Here is a 22,642-nt window from a genome sequence, read left to right on the forward strand (position 1 = left end):
ATATAGACATAAATTGCCTTCACGATGAAGTCATCACATGTCATGTGACCGACTGACCGACTATAGCTGAGGTAAGTCAAGACTTTCGGATACAGATCGATTAGGCAAGTCTTGTTTGTTTCACTTACGCGATTTTTCTTCATATTTACAAACTAAGGAAAGGAAGGACAAAATATCAGGAGTTATAGCCAAGACGTTGCACTTGAAATTAAAAACAAACAAATGGTATCGGTTTCGGTTTTTAGTATGATCAGCTATTTTGTACATAAAAGTTCTACTCGTTTAAGTTAAATTATTAACTTATTACTGCCCTTGTCTACCAGGTCTATATGTTGTGTAATTCAACTGTGCAACATGCAATAAAAAGTTCAGTGTTGTTTTGTACAACGTCCAATCTGACACGGAAGTCATTTTAAAATATAAAAAATATGACGACTTAAACTAAACAGTGACATCCTGAAAAAGGTCACTTTGTGTGACATTTTGTTTTCGTGGATTTGTTTTTCAGAAATGAAACCGGAATCATATCTCATAAAGAAAAAAAAAATTATATATCTTATTTAATTTCAATGTGGAAATTTAATTCAAAGCTTTTTCCTCTTTCTTCTGTACTGGTTGTTCCAAGCTACTGAACATTTAGTGAGAAATTACAATGCCAAGGCGCTATTAACAGAAAAAGAGTTTAATCAAATTAAATAACGCCCTCCATTGTGTCCACAATATCTCAAAAAGATTGTCATAAAAAACAGTATTAAAACTGAAACATGTTCGTACACACAGAGAATACGACGTCTGAGTCGGATGGGCAGCAACTGGAGCTCCCGACATCGGCAGGGACGAGCGCCGCCAACGTCCATCAGCCTTATCCGGGAATTGCGGCCGAGGACGCACAGATCAAGTTCAGCCAGTTACAAATGGGGGATAAACTCGGGCAGGGTAAACATATTAGGAACAATAACGGAACATGCTTCCTAACCCACCACTCAGAAGTCGATTTTTAAAAACTGTTAACCAGGAGTGAAGAAATGTACCGTGTATAGATCGATGCTGTTGTTTACCCACCTTCTGCTCTTTCCGGGTATGCTTGGAATAGCTCTATATCATAGAAAGGAAAGAAAAAAGGGAAAAAAGCACCCCAAGCCTAAAAAAGTGAGTCTCCCCCCGCTTTTCGATTTTGCCGTTGTGCAGCTACGTCTACAAATTTGGGTGCATCAACTGCTGAATTGGCGCAGGACATAGCAATCATTTGATGGAAAGGATACAAATTATCATGTTTTTCATTTCCCTATTTTTTCATTGTTTACTAATGCATGTAATTAAATACACCACTATTGACCCCAATAACTCGCTCTTCCAGGTGCTTTTGGGACAGTTTATCGAGCCGTCTTAAACAATTGGTCATCCGGAGAACAACGCATTGTGGCCGTTAAGACGGTAGAAGGTATGTGGCAATGTATCGTCCCAATTACTCATTATTATCAAGCTGTAATTTTAGTGTTTCCAATTTCCCACATCCGAGCGGAATTCTGGTGGTAGTCCAGGCTTGGTCGGCGAGTCTTGGGCTCGTCACTGTTTGAAACCAATTGCGCTCAGTCATCCATGACTAGGATTTGAGAAACATCTTCATGGAAGCCGATGATGTAAACATACTAACAGACTAAGAGTGCTGAAGTTTACAAATTGAAAATACTTTCAAATGACCTGTTTTGATAAACCCTTTGGGTCATTTAAGTACAATGTGATGCATCTCAAATGATCGTATTCTTGGGCGAACGAGGGCGCTATTACGGCCCCATTTCAGGGATGTAAATATACGTAAATCGATGGTATTACAAATTGCTAAAGCTCAACAATTTTTTTATTTTTTTTAAACAATTTTTGTTAAGTTACTTTACTGCTTCAAAACATGATTTTGTGTGTGTGTTGGTGCCCAGAATATGTGAATTTGTATAGCGCCCTCATTCGGTTAAAAATATAACCTATTCAAACACAGATCCAGATCCTCCCAAAGTCGTCCAATTCCTGAAGGAAGGATTGTCAATGAAGAGCTTCAATCATCCCAACGTACTGAAGCTGCTTGGCTTGACCTTTGACCGATCGGGTCAGCCACTCATTGTAATTCCCTTTATGGCAAACGGTGACCTGAAATCTTTCTTAGTGAAGCAAAAACAGGTAGATCTGTTCCCCCCTTGATTCTTAACATCCACGAGCAAAACTGCACTCATTTAAAACTTGTACAACATTTGACCAGAAAACAAAGTCACTACGTTTTTGTGTTAGTAAACCCCCACGTGACCGTGTTTAGCCAACCAGGATAAAGAATTAGCAAGACGTGAATCCAAAATCAACTTAACCCAAAGCTAAAGTCCAAAGCTAAAGTATTTGTATGTTATTTTCATAATTTATAGCGATTAGATTTCTAACTTTCAATCAGAATTTCAATCTTGAAAATATTGGTTTAACATAACAATTTTGCGTTTTGGCATTTGCTTTTATTTGCGTCGTTGGAACACGCTCTCCCGTTTGTCTCCTGTGTTTCTATAGAACTTGACTCACACGCATCTGACCATGTTTGCCTATCACGTGGCCCTGGGTATGGAGTACCTCGCTGAACAACAGTTCGTCCACAGGGATTTAGCTGCGAGAAACTGCCTGTAAGATCACGAATTCTACCAAATAATAGCCCCCATTATACATTAACGAACATCACGCTTTACGGTTTTTCCCCCCTAAAAATAGCACAGTAATGATGTCAGTGAGGAAAGAGCAGTTAAGTAAGCTAAAGCTTTGGTAAATTTTCTCTCAAATCTCCTACCTTTTGACCTAAAAATTTGGTCAGTGGTCAATGTAACCGCATTAAGTTGCAATATTGTTTATATATATGTTTATATGATACCGCAGGAGGTGTCATGTTATAATTGTATTTACACCGTTTGTATCAGCACCTGTTAACATCGATCGGCATATTTCACAAAGTGTGCCAAAAGTCCGCTATATTTTAGTTGGATATGCAGGAGTTAAGCCAAATAAATCTCCTTATTCAAGGGTCGATGACAAGCTTGTCGCAAAGATAGCGGATTTCGGCTTGTCCAGAGATCTGGACGAGTCCGATTACTACACCAGCGGGGAGAAACAGGCCAAGTTACCCATCAAATGGATGGCACCAGAGTCAATGGAACGTAAGGTGTATGACACCAAAACGGACGTGGTAAGTCTGTACTGCTTATTACATTTTATATAGTTTTCTATTACTCATCAATATTGCTCGTTGAAAATAGTTTCATATGTGTTAAATGTTTTCATATCCTTGTTGGTGAAATATTTTAAATGAAAAACAAAACAAAAACAACCCGGCAGATGTATAAATATCGGCCGTAGGTCGTTCTATAGGGTGTCTAAGAAAAACGAATCATCAACCCCCCTTCTTTTTCACAGCTTACCTCACAAATATCGATTAGAAATAAGTGGCGATTTTTCAATTTGTCCGTAATGGATTTGGGGTGAGGGTAGTTTTGCTTTCTGTGATGTTTTAATCTTTCTTTCTTTATTTGTTTTTTCTTTTTTGCAACAATGGTCATATATCCTTTTGGAAGTAATGGTTGTCCTGAAAAGGACTCTTGGTTAACTTCTTGGATGTTTACTGTGCTGCTCTGTCTCTGCCCTCTACTTACTAGCCTTTTTCACAAATGCAAGTTTCGGCCCGTGTTCTTATTGCGGCAGTCAAAATGTCAGTCGCCGTGGACAAAATGAACAAGCGGTACTTTCTCTGAATATTTATCCGATCTTAAAGTTTTTTTTTTGGTGTTGAAAAGCTAATGAAGCATACTCTCTATTTGTGTATCGATATCGTATATGTTTTTTTTTTAAACTGTGAAAAAGAGGGAGTTTGAGAGTTCATTTTTTTCCCCTAAAGACCCCTGTATATTTTGCTACTGTTTGATATACCAATAGTGGGAAAAATAAACGTATGAGTGGCTCAGTTCAATTGTGAATAATAATCACGGTCCCTTCTTCAATTGCAGGCGTATAGCTTTTCCTCTTTTTATTTCGGGAAATAATAACGCACTGTTCCGATGTCGTCACAGTGTTTAAAATATTGAACCAATTTACAAGAAAAAAATCTCGTCTGACTTACCGCAATTAACAAAATGTATCCCTTTTTCAAATGTCTTCCTCTCAGTGGTCCTACGGGGTACTTCTGTGGGAGCTGTTTTCTCGTGGTCGAACGCCCTACCCTGATATTCACAACAGGGACGTGCACTCGTATCTCAAGCAAGGCCAGCGTATGAACCCACCTAGGTTTTGCCCTACAAAGATGTGAGTAACCCTACTCCTGTTCAATGCAATTTGACAATTGCCATCAAAAATGAAAGTTACAGTTCGAGTTCTAACCTTGTCAACATAATAACATCTATTTCAGGCTGGCGTTCCAGTGTCGCGATGAACCAAACTATTTCTACGATTTGAACAGTTAGGAGTGACTTCACACAAAAGCCTGCTACAGTCGTTCGAAACGACTCCAGAGTGAAAACAAAGTTTGCTCGTCTGAAATTTAAATAGCATTACACTCTGGGTCGACTTTAGTCGCTCCTGATGCTATTAGATCTGATCGACTCTAGAACACCAGTCTGAGCTGACGGTGTTTAACTTTCTTCTTGGTCTTGTCTAGATCTGCCATCATGCGACACTGCTGGCTGGACTCCGCGAAGAAGCGATGGTCCTTCGGTCAAATAGTCCAGGAGCTGGAACCACTCGTGACCCACGCGTGAAGAATTGAAGAGTGGGCCACTATAGGAAAGCCGACGGTGGTGATTACAGAAGGTACCAGCAAAGTTATAGCTCGACCGCCTGACTGCTTGCTCTTACCATTATAGCCTAGGCCTTGATAATATTTGATATGCCTTGTTATGCTTTTTATAATACGCCCATGTAGCGTATATAGCGTAATATTACTTATCATACATACATATTAATCAAGTACCTAATGCATGAGGATGAATAAAAATACATATATATGCAAGGGTAAAATTATTAGCACCCCATATTATCCAATTGTCAAGATAGAGATTAGTATCTGCTAAATCAGTTTTTATATTATATATTATTATATTATGACATAAGGCCTACCAATCATGTAGTTTTCTTTGCCTGTCAAATTTATCCTGAATTTCAACTTGCAGTGGATATGTTAAATTAGCTATGTATTAGTTTAATAGCTAGGTATTTGAGCTGCATGGGCAACTAGACAAGTGCTATGGTACGTGATCACGTGATAGTACGTAATTGTGCTAAACATTATAGTAACTAGTGCGATGTAAAAATGACGTATGCCATTCTGTTGAACCATTGGCGAGATGCGACTTATTATTTTGTACTAGCTAGGTTTTACTTAGCGAAATAGTTTCACTAGTTACAATTTTTTGAAATGCATGGCTTTGATTGGTTTTTCTTTTAATTGTAATCAGATGTAAACTTATTGCTACACCTCTTTTGCAGTTTCTGTCATAGAGTGTCTTTGATGGCTGAAATATTTTCCGTTGTCTTTATAGGCTTTAGTCTCTAACAATCAAAAGCGGGTCCAGCTGCTGAAGGGTTTTTTTTTGGAGGGGGGGGGGGGGGCAAGTGGCCGGCGACCGTTGCAAATTCGAGTCTGGGTAAGGAAAGGGTTTGAGTATAGCACTTCAAACACGCCGTTTGGTTGCTGCGGCGGTGGACGTGGAGGCCTCTATCAACAAGAAGAATCGATCAAATCCATGTTGTTGATACCGACCTCCCTTGCCAAAGGGGAATCCATGCCAATTCAGTCTGGGACCAAGACTATGCATGGCGCGGGAATGCAGACGACCTTATCAGTTGCAAACGAGATGCAAAACTGGGAAACTTTTCTCAAGTCGTTACTGTGTAACGATCGCTCTGACTATTACCAGGATGGCGCCGGATATTCTGGACTTGTAGCCTTCACTTCATGATTGGTTTATACTATACGTACAGAGTAGTATAATCCACGGCCAAGCATGGGTCGAGTGGCATGCATAAACAGACTGAGGCTACTCTAATATTCCTTTAATGCAATAGCTAAATCTATGGTGAACCTAAAAGGTCATACATTATATGTATTATAATCATGAGAGAAAAAAAAGTGGTGTGAGAAACTGAATATCATGTAAAACGTCGAAGGTTATTTTTGGTAAAGGTATAACCAATACCTTTGTTTTATCTTCGATATATTTGCAAAATCGTTGTTTTTCGGTATGGGTTGAGGGGATGGAGTGTATAAATACTCTGTTTATGGGGGATTACTTGTCTGGGGTTTTAACTGAGTCACAAATTTCCGGTGTTTTATAGAGTTATTATATTTACATGTGTCTGTATGCTTTCAGTTGTGATCAGTTTTTTTTAACGTATGGTATGTTGTTTTTAGAGTTGTAATGGTCATTTTTAATCATAGGTGTTTTTAGACTGTACATCAGGAAAGCAAATTTCATGTATCTTTATTGATTGCATGACGAATAAAATTATCTATCTATCTATCTGTCTAAAACAATAGTAAACAAAAATCTGACTTTAATCAATGCCTTTCGAGATTCGAGGTTCCATTGATAGTTTTAAGGGAAGAAAAGTTATATGTACTTCAAGATTTGCATGTCTGAACATCCGCATGGGCGGAAATCCCGGGGGGACAGGGGGACACGTCCCCCTTATGAATTTGGTAAAACGGGGGGACACAATGTCGAATGTCCCCTCCATGTTTTCATGTGTAAGTATGGGTGGGTGACCAACCATGGCAGAGTCTTAGGGTAAAGCCTCTTTGATACGTCGCTTTGTGGCTGAGAACCAATTTGGTTTTCTTGTCGGTTCGACCAAGCTCTTGTACACCTACCCACATACATGTGCTGTACGTGCGTGTTGGTTCATGCGGTATACGTTATACACAATGTTGCCTGCGTACGTCATATAATTTGCTACTCCTATACAAATTCGGCCCCACTCCGGCCCGCAATCGCTATGGTAGACTTGATGACAAGTCGTTAGACTATAGTGGTTTATGTCCGTCATCGATCAGCGCCAAAATCCGCATACCACCGCCGTTCATGCAACGTCAGCGCTACAACCGTTCATGCAGAAGTCATGTACTAACGCGCGGCATGGTCAGTCTGTGTCTAACGACTTGACTAAGACGTTTTCAAGCGAATATTCATATATGCAGCCACTGCAATGCATATGCATTACGTTTCCATAGCGAGGGCCAATAGTAGCCCATCTGGCTTACGAAGAAACACCAAATATGGGGGTAATTATTACACGATCATTTTCAAGTTTCCATTTTATTTGGCAGTCCTGTTTTTAAAATTACAGTAAAAAAGCGTATAACATTGTAGATAATATTAGTACTTTTGCAACTGTCTTTGAATAAAAGGAGTAATATTTAAGTAATTATGGAAGTTGAAACTGTTACGAATAATTGTAAATCCCCTTCAAAAAATGAAGTGCGCGCCGACTGTAAACGTAAGCTCCTCTTGGCCCATGTGGTTTGTTGTAGTTTAACTAATCACCCTGAAAACGAACTCGTTCGCGGTTTGTGCCCATTTTTAAGGTTACAGAACCGCAATGACAAAATGCCCGATGCACACAATGAGGTTTAGAAATATATTGTTGCATTATCAAGGGGGCCATGACCCCCCCCCCCCCAAAAAAAAACCCAAGTTTTTTTTATGTGACATCGCAATAAAGGCAGGCAATGAGTACACCCCCATCTTTTCCTTAAAAAAAAAATTGGTTAAAGTGGTCAGAAATTGCCTCAGATCGCATCACAGAGCATCTAGAATCCAAAAAAAATTACGGCGTGGGTTTCGGGGCCCTTAAGCGGGCCCCGAAACCCACGCCGTAATTTTTTGGACCCACTTTTTTCGGGGACCAAACTTTTTTTTGCCCCCCCCCCAAAAAAAATTGTGTTCTGGATCCGCCCTTGCGGCGGACGCGATTAAAACCACTCATTACAGACTTGATTTCAAGTCTATCGCTATGGCTGCCATACCCCATGGCAACATTACGAGTGGAAAGTTGTCCGTTCAGCCTGTGACTTTTTGTGAGTAATATAATTTCGGGGAGAGAAAAAAAACCTGTCCCGCCACGTTCAAGGAGCGATTTCCGCCCTTGAACATCTGAGCTCAACATCATGTATGATTGTAAAGAATTAATGTCCAAACAAATTTGTGCTAAGCCATACATTTTCTCTAGATTAGGAATGCCTAATAAAGAAGTTGTGTAATTTACAAAGTACTGATATCGACAGCTCCCCTTGCAAGTGAAACACTTGGTACCATTTTCACTTGTTCATGTATTTTTTGTTTAGTTCCCCAGAATAAAATCCCGCCAATTCCTTTTTTATAGAGGATTTTTTCACAGCGCAAAGTCTTTTAGTTGCCAGTCCAAGCGCGTGCACAAAAGAAATCTCGCGGTTCTAATGGTATTCTTTAACTCTCTTTCCTGAAGATCATAGAGCCACCATCTTCATCTTATTATTTTTTCATTACACCTCATATAAGCAAAATGAAAAAAAAAACACCTCATATAAGCAAAATGATTTCCGCTTATACGCAGCATATTGTCAGTCCAAGCACGAACAATCAATTCATTTTTCATAGTTCAACGGGTATCTTTACCTGAAGATATTTTTCCTGAAAATATTTAAAAAGTTACCGTTTTCACCCTTTTTTACCTCTAAATAAGAACTGAAATCCTCACTTCTTGTACGGACCATTATTATCAAAACTTGACAGCACATCACGGTGTGCAGCAATGCTCGTCCAGGCAGGGGCATCACCAAGCCAGTATTTGGCCGTTCCATTGGTACGCCTTCCCCGATGCCTGTCTTCCTCGAAGCTTCAGCAGTGTGTCTAAGATGCCACAGACGCTTTCCTTTGGACTGAGTTTCCCGGCGTGTCTTTTGCCCATGTCTGTATTGACCAACCCAGGATGCATGGCCACGGCTAGGATACCGTACGAAGCAAAATCGTGGGCCATGCAGACGGTCAGCATGTTGACTGCTACCTGTTATAAAGAGGTGTAAATGTGGTAGTCAATTTAAAGGATATGGTCCTAAATACTCGACTAAACTATAGTCCAACCAAATGTAATGTGAACAAACCTCGATTCCAGAAAAGATAATCGAATAATGGTTAACCAAAATTCTCGCTCGACTCTCTCCAAGTGTATATCGTTCCTGCCATACCTTGGTCATCCTGTAGGATGCAGACTTTCCGTTCTTGGTGCTGGCGAGGCTCCCCATTACCGAAGACATGTTGACCACGGCGGCCGTTTGCATGCTCATTGTCGTGTCGTCGCTCGATGTCAGCGCTGCTGCCCTTTTCAAGGCGGGCAGAAATGCCTGTGGACGAGAGAAATAGTGATCATTCACATCTGTACATACGTCTCCTCATAAGTACGGGTGGAGATGGTTGTTATTGTTGAGGTGTGGCCCCCAAATCCCCCGTTCCCTACCTTTGCCGTCTATGGTTGTGGGTCCTACCTGGGTAACCAACATTGGTCCGATGGCATTCAACGCGGTAGAGGTTCACTGAGTCTTCGCAGGTTGCTGTCTCGCAAGTGTGGTCTCGCAAGTGTGGCCCGAGAAGATAGCAGCATTGTTGATGAGGACAGTCAGCCCTCTCTCGCCCACCACGCCATCCACCTCTCTCACCGCTGCTGGAAAGTCGTCTTCTTTAGTGACGTCTTAAGAACCAAATAAGGTATAAAAAACAGGAGCAATTGAAGAAGCAAAAGACAAGACAAACTCTTGCAAACAGTCGTCAAATATTTATCTCCTTAAAAGAAATTACACCTCCAAAATTGGCACTGTATCTAGTGTAGGTAAAAACGTTTTTTTTTAACCCACCAATTCACCATGACGTCATCTAGCAATGATACAATGGGTTCAATCTACAATGTTCCACACAACAAATTCAAAACCATACCAATCTGTAAAACTTTCACTGAAGGATTTTCCATGGCAATGCCTTGCAAATCCTGCAAGAAAATAAAAACGAAGTAATTTACAATGCATAGAATAAAGTTCATTTCAAACAATACAGTAGAAACCATTAGTAGAATGCAGTGGTAGTTCGGAATGAAAATTAAAAATCATTCGGATTTTTTAACACTCCGAATGGGAATACATATAGGTATTTAACTGTGTCAGTCAAGCTTCCACTATTTCCCTGATTTTCGCAGTTTTGGACAAAACAAAAAAGCAAAGTTGGTTCCAGTGAACGCACTTGTACGTTGTATATTTCCCCCCAAAAGTCACAACCACATGTTGGTTGGACCCGGTTGGACCCTGCATTTCTTTTGCGCGCATGTCACACGCGTTCTTATTAAGTTGAAGCGCGCGTGAAATTTGAAACCCCTATCCGGTTCGTTAGTGTGACGTCATCTCAACCATGCGTACTTCACACGGTGTAGCATAGCACGAATGGAACCGGAAGCTAACGCAACCTGAGTGTTTATCCAATGGGTGCTAGTTATCATATCAGTGGTGCATGCGCGTGTAAGACGTTTTTACTGTAACGAACCGGATTGGCCGATGGAGAACTCAGTGCACTCGTACCACCTGTGTGCGTACCGTATACCACATGTAGTTCTGCATGTTAAAGCTATAGTCCATCATTTGCAGCCATCCAAAAAAGTAACTGGCGTATTATTGTTGAAAAACATACTTGGTTGAAAGATAGTAAGAGGACTAAACTCCATGTGAAATTAATCTTTCTGGTAAGTAACCAACGAAAGAAGGCCTTTCCAACGGTGCGTCTTTAGACGCACAGGCGCGCGCGGTTGCTATAATTCGTCAGAACAGTGCACGACATCGCGTAAAGCTGTAATTCAAAACAATTCAAAACATGATTCGGCAACTCTTGATTTGAAATTGAGATCCTAGAATGCTGTTTTTCTCGGAATAAACAGCTGAAGCTGAGCTGAAACTTCATCGGGTTAGTTGTTCAGTATCCTTCATTATATTAGATTTTGAACACTTTTGTTGCTTCAAACGAACAAAATGCACAAATTACAAATGATGGACTGTATCTTTAATGGCCTCGGTTTTTGGCGTCAAATAAAATAGTTCATACCTCAGCATTTACTGGCGAGCGACAACACGCAAACACGTGTTGTGGTGGACTAGATAAAGCCAGAAGCTGACGGACATACTCGAGTCCGATACCTCGGCTGGCTCCTGTGACCAAAACGGAAAACATCTTACTGCCAAAAAGCTGTAGAAAAAAAGGTAAAAATCAGGCCATTGCAACAGTGGTTTCGCACTGATCAAGATCATGACATTTTGACTATACATCATAAAAAAAAGAAACTAATCTGTCATCTAAATTTGATTATGTGTAGATTAGGCAGGGCTCGACACAAAATAAGGATGTGAGCTCACTGTTGCCAAAATGTAACTTGAGTACCGATTTTGTGCGTCATGTTTATCCTAACCTTTGGCCTTGATGAAACGTATTTCGAAAACCGCACGCCCGCGCGCCCTCTCCTGCATCTTACGTCACATACGTTTTCATACGCTTATTAAAAAAGTAATACATTTTATTTTTTTTCAAAACTGCGCGATGTCTGTACGAAATGGATTATAGAAGCCCTGTTTTCCGCACCAAAAAACCTGTATCTTGTGTTGCAAAAGATATTTGCTGAATAACGTGACGTAGAAATCTCATGTTTGAAAGGATTGACTCTACAAAACAAACTTTCAAAATTTTAAGCACTGTGCCGCGCGTTAGAAACATCATATCAGTTCTTACTGCAGTCCTAATTTAAATGTGCCACTATTTGACACATTTGAATTAGATAATTCCAGGGGTTAAGATCGCGCAAGGCATGATGGGAAACAACGTGGCACAGCAAGATCGTACCCATGGAAACGTTGACTTTGGTTTCAAATGTACTTTAATACTTGTCCGTCATTGCGTTTCTGTCCCTTGCGCGTAAGTTATTTTGATGTGGATTTGATTGAAAGGAGGAGGTGATGAACGTTGACATTTTGAGGATTTTTTTTTTCTGGAGGTATGTTTTACGGAACTTTTTCCGTAAAATATATGAACACAGCGTCCGCTCAACATATTTGCATGTGGGGGAGGGAAGGGTCCAACGAATTTAGAGTATGGGATATCTTTCCATAGCTCCAGTGTGAAATAATATATGCGCCCTCTGTTTTAATACACATCAGATGCGTGCTGACAGAAAGGGAACTTAAATTAATTTTCCTGCAAAGTCTGCATAACTGACTTGACGCCTCGTTTGATACGATTTGACAAATTCCTGCGGAGAAATTTTAAATAGATAGGGCCTAGATGTAATGGTGGTTATTAATTTGCATAATGTGAATCAACGAATTCAACGAATTCGTTAAACATAAAAAACATAGGTTTAGATACCTCGTTTCGTTTTATTCCACAAACTCCTGCGGAGATATAGATGGAAGTTAAATTTTAGATAAAATACACACACATAATCATTGTAAAATGGCTTTAATGAATTCGTTGACCCTAAAAACAGAGGTTTAGACGCCTTGTTTGATACGATTGGACAAATTGTTGCGGAGAAAATAGATAGATGTTATAAATATTACCAAATTTGAGAAACAATAGCGAATAGCGTGAACTCAGAAAGAACGTCGCCTGTGTAGCTATCATTGGTTTGCTCGGTACATGTAATTGGTTGCAAATTGACGTAACAATCGGTTCCACCATAGATAGAGCTCTATTTATGGTCCCACTGTATACTTGCGCTTATAACGAAATATACATACTCGTAGCTCTGTACATAAAATGTCGGTCTTTACATAAGAATTGGGCTTGAATCCTGACCTTAGTGTGAACTCCCTAGTCTTTATTATATCTAACCAGTCAGTATACACTTTGCTGACGTACGCCCAGTGGCCAACACGTCCTTTCTCCTTACAGTGGGCCTGTAATCGGGTACACGCTATCGCACTTGTAATAATTGTGCGGAGGTAGAGTCCATAACACATCACCAGCCCACAGACGGGTAGGCTACAGGCTGAAGGTGCAAGACAGAAATAGCAGGTAGAGAAAGGAAAAATAGACATTTGATTCAACTGAAAACTATGTTTATTATTATCACCTTGAACTTACTGACTTACTTCGGTTCGGTCGGACTAGCTGGCCACAAACTTCGAGCAAAAACCTTCGATCTCCAAACCTACAGGTTCACAGGCCAGTGACTCAAAAGCAAAGATCTTATAGCGCCGAAGGCGCAAGATGGGGAACTCCATAGAAATTGGGAAATCGTCATGGACGCCATTCGAGCAAGCAAACCATTGTGCAAACCATTTGTTTGCACAATGGTTTGCTTACTCGAAGCAAACCATTGTGCAAACAATGGTTTGCACAATGGTGTGCTTACCTGAATGGCGTCCATGACGATTTCGCAATTTCTATGGAGTTCCCCATCTTGCGCCTTCGGCGCTATAAGATCTTTGCTCAAAAGGCCACAACAATATGCATGCCGGTGTCACATGAAAATCCGACTCCTATGAAAATCGGACCCCTTTTCCCTATTATTGGTTAATCCCTCTCACGTGACCGGTCACTTTCCTAATTACCATACTTACGCATGCGCGGTATTACCAATGAGTCCGAATTTCATAGAAACGTAAATTCACGCTACACCGGGACGGCGTATTAATTATAAATGACTGTACATGTACGTCGCACGTTGACTGCATGCATGATGTTTTGAGCTCCAGCCATCGGACCATAACGGGCACAACTGTCCAGTTTACAGGTCAAAATAATAGTGACCTCGTTATTGCGATTTAGCCCCTGTAGTCCAGGCAAAATACTTCATTTTCAAAGTGAATCCCCACCAATTTCAACAGAATTTTCTCACCACAGTATTTGCGCGCATTGGCTAACCGCGGTCTACAGCTGCAGCCAGATGCTTCATACAAAGGTCATGATAAATTACCCAGAATGCCATCCCCACTTCCTTTACAAGATTCTGTGAAGCTCATCTGCCCTTCCCAGCGCCCTGGGCAAAGGGGGGTACGAGCGAATGGGGAGCGCTGATAGAATCCCACAATCGGGCACACTTTATTAACTGAAAGTGTACAAAATAATGCACCCTTCTCATTAAGGGGGAGACCGTTCCCATGTGCGTCAAATTCTTACATTTACAGGGATTTTTTTTTTTGGGGGGGGGAACCGCGCCTGCCTAGAATGACATACTAAAAGTCTTAAAGGCAGCGTCCATCATTTGTAATGTGTGCATTATGTAACCTGAAACACTATTTCCCCCCTGAAATTCCACAAAGGAAAAGGACTTGTTCCGAATTACAGGTATCGTTATTTCCCAGAATAATGATATTGGAAAGATTTAACACTGGAATCTATAGGTTTCCAGTCAATCTGACCCATCTGAAACAGTCGTTGAATTGAATACCCGGCCCTCTCAACTATAGTTTTATTTGAACAATTACACATGTAGTCCTCAAGAGGAGCCATTCGCTTTCTAAGTTTAGCACTGACTTGATGAATAAGTTCGTTCAATTTCAGTTAAAAGGTTATTCATTCATTCAAATTCATTGAAGCCGGTATATATCATAAGGTGTATTAAGATTTCAGTTTTAGCAGTGGACACACATTTATTCACGTGTTCGTATTCAAATTTGTGTCTGTGCTATTTACTTTCAGGTTTATATTTCAACATGATCTGAATTTACGGCCTAAATAAACAAAAATAAAGAGGATATGTTCAAAGAATTACAAGAAATGAGAACAAAACTTTTTGTTTTTATTTTTTGTTTTGGATTCATGAGACTCAATTTTTTTTTAAAAAGTTGTCTTGATAGTCTTCCGATTGAAAAAAAGGCTTGAAACATTAATTTTAAGAAAACAATGCAAACGAAAAATTGCTAGGATAGAACTGATCTAATAAGCGGTAAACGCTGAGAAAACCGCAAAGTAAATGGAGAACTGTACACTCCAGTGAAAACGCCATTTTGATTTTTATAAATAGAACCCTTGGCAATTATTGATCAAAAGCTTATGTGCTTCGATGATTGTGGGAAATTTGATTGAAAGAATATGGTAGAACTTCAACTGATAAAAGGGTCTGAAGAAATAGAAGAACTAAAGTGATATATTTTTCAAACACAAACTTTTGAAAGTTAAAGATATTTATTTCCACCAGCTTGGGTCTCTAATGTATCAATCTGCTTCTGGCACCTCACCATCTTCCATTACTTCAATTTTTACCCGGAATTTTGATGTTCATTCCCATTATACTCGTCAAATCTCTAATTTTCATCTCCCATTGACTCGCACAACTTTAGCCCAAAAAACTATTAGATATGAGGGACCCAGGCTGTGGAACTCCTTTACCGAGAACCTGAAAACATCCAAAAATGTGTCTACTTTCAAACGGATATATAAATCGACCCTGTTGTATAATTATTATGATCCCGTGTAACCCATTAACTTCGAGATTGCTCATGCAAAAAATCTTATCCTGCTTGTTAACTGGCATGTAAAAATTGTGTATTGTCCTTGTCTATTGTCTGTCCTGTGTCTTATGTATTAAAAGCAACTTTAAATTTGTATACAAGGGGCCTACGATTACAAGCTTAGCTTCTTAGTAGGTTCCTCTACAGTCTCACTATCTGTTTATATAGTATCTTTTTTGTATTAATTACGATCATTAAAAATGTGGCACTGTGGAAAATAAATGAACAATGAACAATGAATGAACAATATACTGTGTGCACAAAATAAATATATATTTAATACATTATTATCATCAAACTCTTTCGGTTCTGTTGGGAAAAAATGCGTGAGTGTGAAAATGAACAAAACTTCGTTGAAACTAACAAAATCCCCAATAATAGCATTCTATGGGACAGCACTCAACTGAAACACTTCTTAATGTTAACCTGTGTCGTGATATATATATATATATAATTAAAAACAAATAATCAAAAAATAACAGCGTTGCTGTTGAAACCCCTCAGCCAGAGTCAAGTTATCATCCGGAAACCATTAACCTAACTCACCACGGTGATCTTTGACATTTGATCTTTTGACCCCAAAACCAATCCAACTTGCTCGTACCCAAGGGCAACACCCTATCTAATTTCTAACTCGAGTTATCATCCGGAAACCATTAACCTTTAACTCACCACGGTAACCTTGATCTTAATCTTTTGACCCCCAAAACAAACCCAACTTGCATATTTCCAAGGGCACAAAATAGACCGAAGATAGAATCCCAAACAACATTTCTAACTCAAGCTATCATCCGAAAACTAAGCTGCCTGGACGGACAAGCGGACGGACGGACGGACGGACGACGAAGGCGATGGCAACATACCTCCACCCTTTCGGTTGAGGGGTAAAAAACTGAACTTACTCCTCAGTCCGCCATCTCGTGAGTTTCACGTTTGGTAAAGACTTCTTTGGCAAAGTCGTCAGGAAGAAAGTCTGCATGACATTAAAAAAATGATGTTTTTTAAATTACAGTTGAAATATTTGATATTAAAATTGTAAAATGTTTCAATGGATGATTTGAGAAATGTGTTACAATTTTTATATTTTATCAATACATACGGTATTAACAGTTAAAACAAGCGAGAAACTCACAAATATAAATAAAGATGTCCCACAATGTCCTATTAAGATGCATAAAGCATAATAGCCTAAAATAAAATGGATGAATGAGGTGAGGTGTGGTTAGGGTGTGGCCTAGGGCGTGGCTGGGGGCGTGGCTAGGGCATAAACGATATCAAATCGATTTTAACAATTACATCGTAAACTCACAAAGTTGAGGTAAGAACTCGTAACGTAACATTTGCAATTCAATTTCATCGAGCATTTAGCCTGACTTTCTAAGAAAGGATATTAGGGCTACATGGGGGGGGGGGGGGGGGGCGTGGCAGCAGAAGGATATAATAAGTGTTGTCTCAAATGTTTCCTGACAAAACTATCAGATTAAATATAAGAAGTGCCATACTTATGTTGCTTTTTAACTTCTTAAGACCAATACGCATGATTGGAGTAAAAATGGGTTGATGAGGTATTGAGTTTCTGTGATTTTTTCGGGGGGGGGGGACAACTATTTTGCTTTAATAAACAAATTGGATTGAATGTTCACTACAGTTGAGGTATTTATTGAAATGGTTCTCATTCCGAGTACAATATTATAAGAAGCAGAGTTTTTCGGTGCAGCAATACACTGTACTTTAAAGTGAAATCTGTCCTTGTGAGCAAGATTGGTTTTATTACTTCACCACTCCAAAGGGTTTTTTTAACATCACATTAAATGTTTCTCTTATCACAGGAATGTCCTTCAGAAACCAAAGAAAGTTTGACTGACCAACTGATCCATAAAACGGAAATTGACCTTATACAAAACACACAATTTATAACCCTTTCCCTACGTAAGCTATATTATAAAAACCTGCCCAGAAAACAACCTAAATGTATCCTGTTAACGCACACAATTTCCATGTTTTGTTTCTGTGTTTATTTGGAAAGGTTGAAAAATGTCGCCACTACATGTTAAGTTAAATGTAATGGAGTTTGCATTTGGCCGCCAAACTCAGACTTGTGACTCAGACTTGTAACTTGTTCTTAAAAAGAAGTGGTTTTATAGCTGAGAAAATAGCAAGGAAGAACCGGTTTGTGCAAGCAAAAATTCAGGGATAATCCTTAGATATTAATATCTTGTTGGGAAATTCCAAAATCATTTCAAGATGGTTGCCGCCGTGAATCGGAGTTTATAAATGGGAAGGAAAATGGGATTTGCTATCAGCATCAACAGGGCCGTTCCTCATTTTTTACCTTTGATGGGATGTGAATCAAATTGGAGGACGAGAGGCTCTGTATTTTTATAGGAAAATATTTTTCTCGCAAACACGGGTGACCCTACCCCGGTCGAAGGGGCGTGCATTTGTATCCTTGGAATCGAACCTTGACTCCAAAATGATCCATGTCAGTATACATGTACACTCTTAATACGACGTCGTTAAGTCACATGTGGAGTAGGCCAGACCAATAAAATGATTTTACGGCTACACATGCATGATTATTCACGAACCGAGCTAAATGTCTCCTGCAGTGTTACTGATGGAGTACTCGTACTCGTACTCGAGTACAGCTCGAGTACACGCAAGTACCCGGCACGTACTCGACTATCAGTACTCAAATTATTTGGACTCGGCCCGTACTCGATTCTTTGTGCTCGAATTTTGGCAAGGACTTGTTGGTTTGGACTCGGTACTCGACTCTAGTACTCGATTCTATAGCTCATCCGATTATATAGCTCATCCTTGAACTCAACGCGATCGTGGTGGCGCGGTTGCAGTCTGTATTACGGCCATAGATATAGAATAAAAAGACTAGATCGGCAGCGCGTGCATACGCCCCCATTCACGGTGCGATCATAGATATAGAACTTATTGTAAGTTCTGATATAGAACTTATTGTAAGTTCTATATCTATGGGTGCGATAAACATTGTGCGCCATTTTGTGGTCTCTCGTGAACGCGCAAAAAAATAACATAAAGTCATACGGCTCAAATTAATGTACATGTATTTGTCCTCCAGCACGTGACCTAGCTCAACGCGCGCGAAGCTATGCTCACCGAGTATGTACGCGCTGCGCACACACGTGCCCTTTTCCGTTTCGGTTACGATAATTTTATTTTCTGCATAACGTATAAACCTGTAAACCATTACATTCCATTTACTCAAGAGCAAATGGCTTTCAGTAAAAGCGTTTGCTTAATTTTTATTCATACAGATGCGAGTAAATGCTAAAAAATTGGTAGTAAATGCAAATGCCAGTTTATTCATACAAATTATGGTATTATTTGTAGTTTATAAAGTTTGTTGATATTAATTTTTCGCGAATAGCATTAATAAATGCATGCAGTAATATTTGCGCAGAAATTTTTGCTTTATATATTTTTATTTATATATTATTTATATTTTCAAGTTAGCCCCAACCCAGCCTTGAAATATGACAAGTAAATATTTGAAGTCTGAAGCATTTACTCCTTTTTATTCCGGTGAAGCGAAGTAAACGCTTATAGTGTAGCAAAAGCTAAAAGGTGGACACCAATTATTTTCAGATTTTAGCAAATAGTTTTTAGTAAAAGCGTTTGCTTAATTTCATTCATACAAATGCGAGTAAATGCTTAAAAATTTGTAGTAAAAGCAAATGCCATGTTTTATTCATGCGAACCTGGTATTATTTGTACTTTATAACTTTGTTAATATTATTTTTTTGCGATTAACATTAATGAATGCACTAATATTTGCGCAGAATTATTTGATTTATAATTTCAAGGTTGCCCCAACCCAGCCTTAAAATAATATGATGTGCATATTTGAAATCTGAAGCATTTACTCCTTTTATTCATACGAAACGAAGTAAACGAATCATTATTCATTATTTATTTATTTCTGGTAATGAAATCAAAAGTGCATGCCCATGCACTGCAGCTCGCAAGCCTGAAGAAACATGTACAGATAAGGCAATGAGAAGAAATTACAGTTTAAGAGGTGGGAGGAAAACCCGCAAGAATAGTCCGGGAAAACCCACGGAATCAGGTAGGGGCTGAAAACCCAATCCACATTGTAGACCAGGATGCCGATGCACAGCGCATTGTGCGCGTAGACGGCATTGCGTTCGTCACGGTAGGCGCGCGTTTTTTTTGTATCTTTCCTCCAGCACGTGACCCTCCAGGTAAGGCCGCGCGTATGCACGCGCTGCCGATCTCGTCTGTTTTTTTAATTAAATATCTAGTTCCCGCCACTAACATCCAAATTCATAGCATTGAGGATTCGTGAATCGGGAGCCAGCCAAGCCCATGCTTCGTGTGTTCGCTCGCCGCTTCATGGTTACCATTTTGGGATTTTTCTCAAGCATAATCCTTGTTCCAGGGAATATATTGTCCGTTGCCTATCACTCAAACTTTAGTTTCTGTAAAATTCCAGAGATTTCCCTGCAGGGGGGGGGGGGGGGGGGGGGGGGGGGGGGGGGGGACCGGGAAGGGGGGGGGGCAGGGGCGGGGGCACTCCCCCCCCAGATTTACCCAAGTGCCCCTTTTGCGGGCACAAAATGTGGTCCCTCGAGCATAAATGTGCCCATTCGAGATGAAAACAAAACTGGCCCTAAAATTTCGGATAATTTGTTTTCAGTAACTATTTCCCAGCATTGTATAGAGAGTTCTGATATGAACGAGGAATATAAAAACCAAGCCCCAAAACCCTTAGAATGCGCCCTGAAGATTGGCACATAATGCGTAGTTTGCATAATGGCCGGATTTGAAGAGCGCCCCCTATTTTGGAAGATAGTATCCCCCGACTATTTAACTAAAAAGGAGGCCAAGTGTCCGGTAAAAACATGGTGTTGACATTGTAGCACGGAAGTGCCCCCCCAAAAATGCTGGATACGCTGCTGCACCGACGGAAGATGCCTTTTCCTGAGCAAGTGCCCCTTTTTGGTGACCCCCCCCCCCAGTTTGAAAACCGTTCCGTAGCCGCTGGGTGGCTGGGTCTACCCTATCACCCAACAGTGTGTAATCGCTGTTTTACTCTGTTTGAACTTTGCTGCTGTCTCGGCAAATGTAGGTTTATAAATGGAAGACATGATCTACTTTTTAAGCATATTTAGTGCTCACATGGATACTCAAAAATAAAGTCAGTGCCAGCAGACTTCAGTAGGGAGTTTGACGGAGCCTTAAATCTCCTTGCAGTTGATGCGCATATAGCTTATCTAAAAATATATGTTTAATTACTTTTTGGTCTTTGCGTAAATAAAATTCTGCCCTGAGGTAATGAAAAATGGTTCGTTGCTATGCATTGTATGAAATATTAATTTTCTGCATTAATTAACACATGAAAGGAAAATGGTAAGGTCAACTGCAATCGGTTATGGCAAAAAAACCCACATAAAAATGGACCAGAATATTTGTAATAAATGCTACGTGTGATTAAAAGTAGCCTTCCGCTGGTGATCCCATGAAAAGTTCTATATGAAAAAATCAAACGCCCGCTGGATCAAAGTTTTACTATTCCCCGTGTCACAGCATGTCTGTATTCGTTTATAAGGCCTCACCTATAAATTCTGTTTTGTTTCTGGATTTATTTGATCAATAAAACAAAATCAAATTCAAACGTTTCTGTATAAAGCATTTCATCGTTTGACCAAAGGTAGCAGAAGGAATTTTTTTCTTTGAAAATAAGAATCACGCGAACATTGAACTTCCGGTATATTGCATAAATTAACCGTATTTTCATCAACAACTTTACGTATTGTTACAAACAGTTATTAGAGTGCATTTAAACGACGGCATGGCATTTGCTAAATTTTGGTAAAATATTTGTTGTCAATTTTTCGGCGACCGAGCGACCGACACTTAAGTGATCTGTAGAAGTTCCTGCCAGAGCTTAAAAATGACGGGCTGAGGTTTCCTCGGACAAATCCTTGCCGAAAATGACTTCAATTAATTAGTCTTTCTGCTTTATTCTCATGAATATGAATTACATTTATAAATTGCTTCAATAGAAAGCCAGTCTTCACATTGTTTTGTGTGCTGCACATAGACATGGATATAGACATCAATACGTACTTGGAGTTTATTCAACATATGTTTCTCTAAAAATACATGTTTAAGGCTTTCTTGTCTGTTATAGGGTACAATAAAATTCTGCTCTGAGCTAATGCAAGAAAGGTTTATGGCTACGTTGTACGGAGCATTCCTTTTCTTTGCATTAAGATATGTGGCAAAAGATACCGTCCCCAAGATCACAGTTTTTCGCGCATTTAATTCGAAATACACGTAGCCATCCCAGTAGGACATTGGTGTGAAACTCAGGTGAGAAAAATGGCATTCATGAAGAGTGCAGTTCAGGTCTGTGACTGGATTACTGCCCGATGGTCCGAAGGTTCGATAGTCCGAAGGTTCGATAGTCCGTATTATAACACCTCACCCACAGATTCTGTGTCTTGATTGGCCGAGAGCGAGTCACATGTTACTTTCTAATTTTGCTATCTTTCTGTGCACGGCCAAAAGTACTATGCGCATAGCAACCAAAGTACTATACCATTAGCAACCAAAGTACTATTTCCACGGCGCGGTATTTGTGTGCAAATGCATGCTGGTGTGCTTCGGCATGGGCGTCAATCGGTGAAGGACGGGGGGGGGGGGGGGGGGGGACATGACACACTTTTCAAAGTGGGGGTATCATATCTTTTGCCCCCGCCCACTTTTTTCGTCCCCGAATAAAATAGTGTAGCCTACAGTTTGATTTTATAGGATAGATGATTCAATGACTCAAAACTCGATGTGTAAATGATGCCTATATATTTTTTTTTTTTGGGGGGGGCTAGCAGTGGATCGAGATTTTTTTCAGGGAGGCGTGCTGAAATGCAGACCGGATATTTTCTCCGGACACTTATGCCTCCAAAAATCAATAGGGGGGGGGGGGGCGGCTCGTGCCATATCTTCAATGGGGAGCGCTGATAAAATCCTACATTCATGCATACACTATATTAACTAAAAGTGCACAAATGCACCCTTCTCACTACTATTTATTTAGGGGGAGACCCGTCCGCA

At 40.0% G+C, this 22,642-nt stretch overlaps 2 protein-coding genes across 2 annotated transcripts in view; one reads left to right on the forward strand and one right to left on the reverse strand.

Annotated features, from left to right (window-relative positions):
* The window catches only part of LOC119736487 (plexin-A4-like), a 32,941-nt gene extending 27,992 nt beyond the window's left edge, over positions 1–4,949 (forward strand). Inside the window, exons 21-27 of the mRNA XM_038210503.1 lie at positions 781–936; positions 1,358–1,441; positions 1,994–2,172; positions 2,545–2,654; positions 3,046–3,208; positions 4,181–4,317; positions 4,670–4,949. Coding sequence (XP_038066431.1) covers positions 781–936; positions 1,358–1,441; positions 1,994–2,172; positions 2,545–2,654; positions 3,046–3,208; positions 4,181–4,317; positions 4,670–4,769 — 929 coding nt within the window. The 3' untranslated portion in view covers positions 4,770–4,949. The remainder of the gene's footprint in view (positions 1–780; positions 937–1,357; positions 1,442–1,993; positions 2,173–2,544; positions 2,655–3,045; positions 3,209–4,180; positions 4,318–4,669) is intronic.
* A 2,992-nt stretch (positions 4,950–7,941) lies between these two features.
* Positions 7,942–13,233, reverse strand: LOC119736488 (C-factor-like). The gene is made up of 6 exons (XM_038210504.1): positions 13,163–13,233; positions 11,124–11,264; positions 9,975–10,026; positions 9,605–9,732; positions 9,233–9,388; positions 7,942–9,051 (listed from the first exon to the last, which is right to left on the reverse strand). The coding sequence occupies exons 2-6, from the start codon at positions 11,247–11,249 to the stop codon at positions 8,821–8,823; spliced, it is 693 nt and encodes a 230-aa protein (XP_038066432.1). The 5' UTR covers positions 11,250–11,264; positions 13,163–13,233; the 3' UTR covers positions 7,942–8,820.
* Between the last annotated feature and the right edge of the window lie 9,409 nt (positions 13,234–22,642).

This window comes from Patiria miniata, unplaced genomic scaffold (assembly GCF_015706575.1).
Source record: "Patiria miniata isolate m_02_andy unplaced genomic scaffold, ASM1570657v1 HiC_scaffold_3, whole genome shotgun sequence".
In the NCBI taxonomy this organism is placed as follows: Eukaryota; Metazoa; Echinodermata; class Asteroidea; order Valvatida; family Asterinidae; genus Patiria; species Patiria miniata.

Bases quoted from the DNA above. Each gene is read 5' to 3' on its own strand.
- LOC119736488 (XM_038210504.1), bottom strand. From the start codon at position 11,249: ATGTTTTCCGTTTTGGTCACAGGAGCCAGCCGAGGTATCGGACTCGAG. The intron at 10,027-11,123 runs GTATGAACTATT...ATTTTCTTGCAG, and splicing joins GCTCGCCAGTAAATGCTGAG to GATTTGCAAGGCATTGCCAT. The intron at 9,733-9,974 runs GTATGGTTTTGA...TTGGTTCTTAAG, and splicing joins AGTGAAAGTTTTACAGATTG to ACGTCACTAAAGAAGACGAC.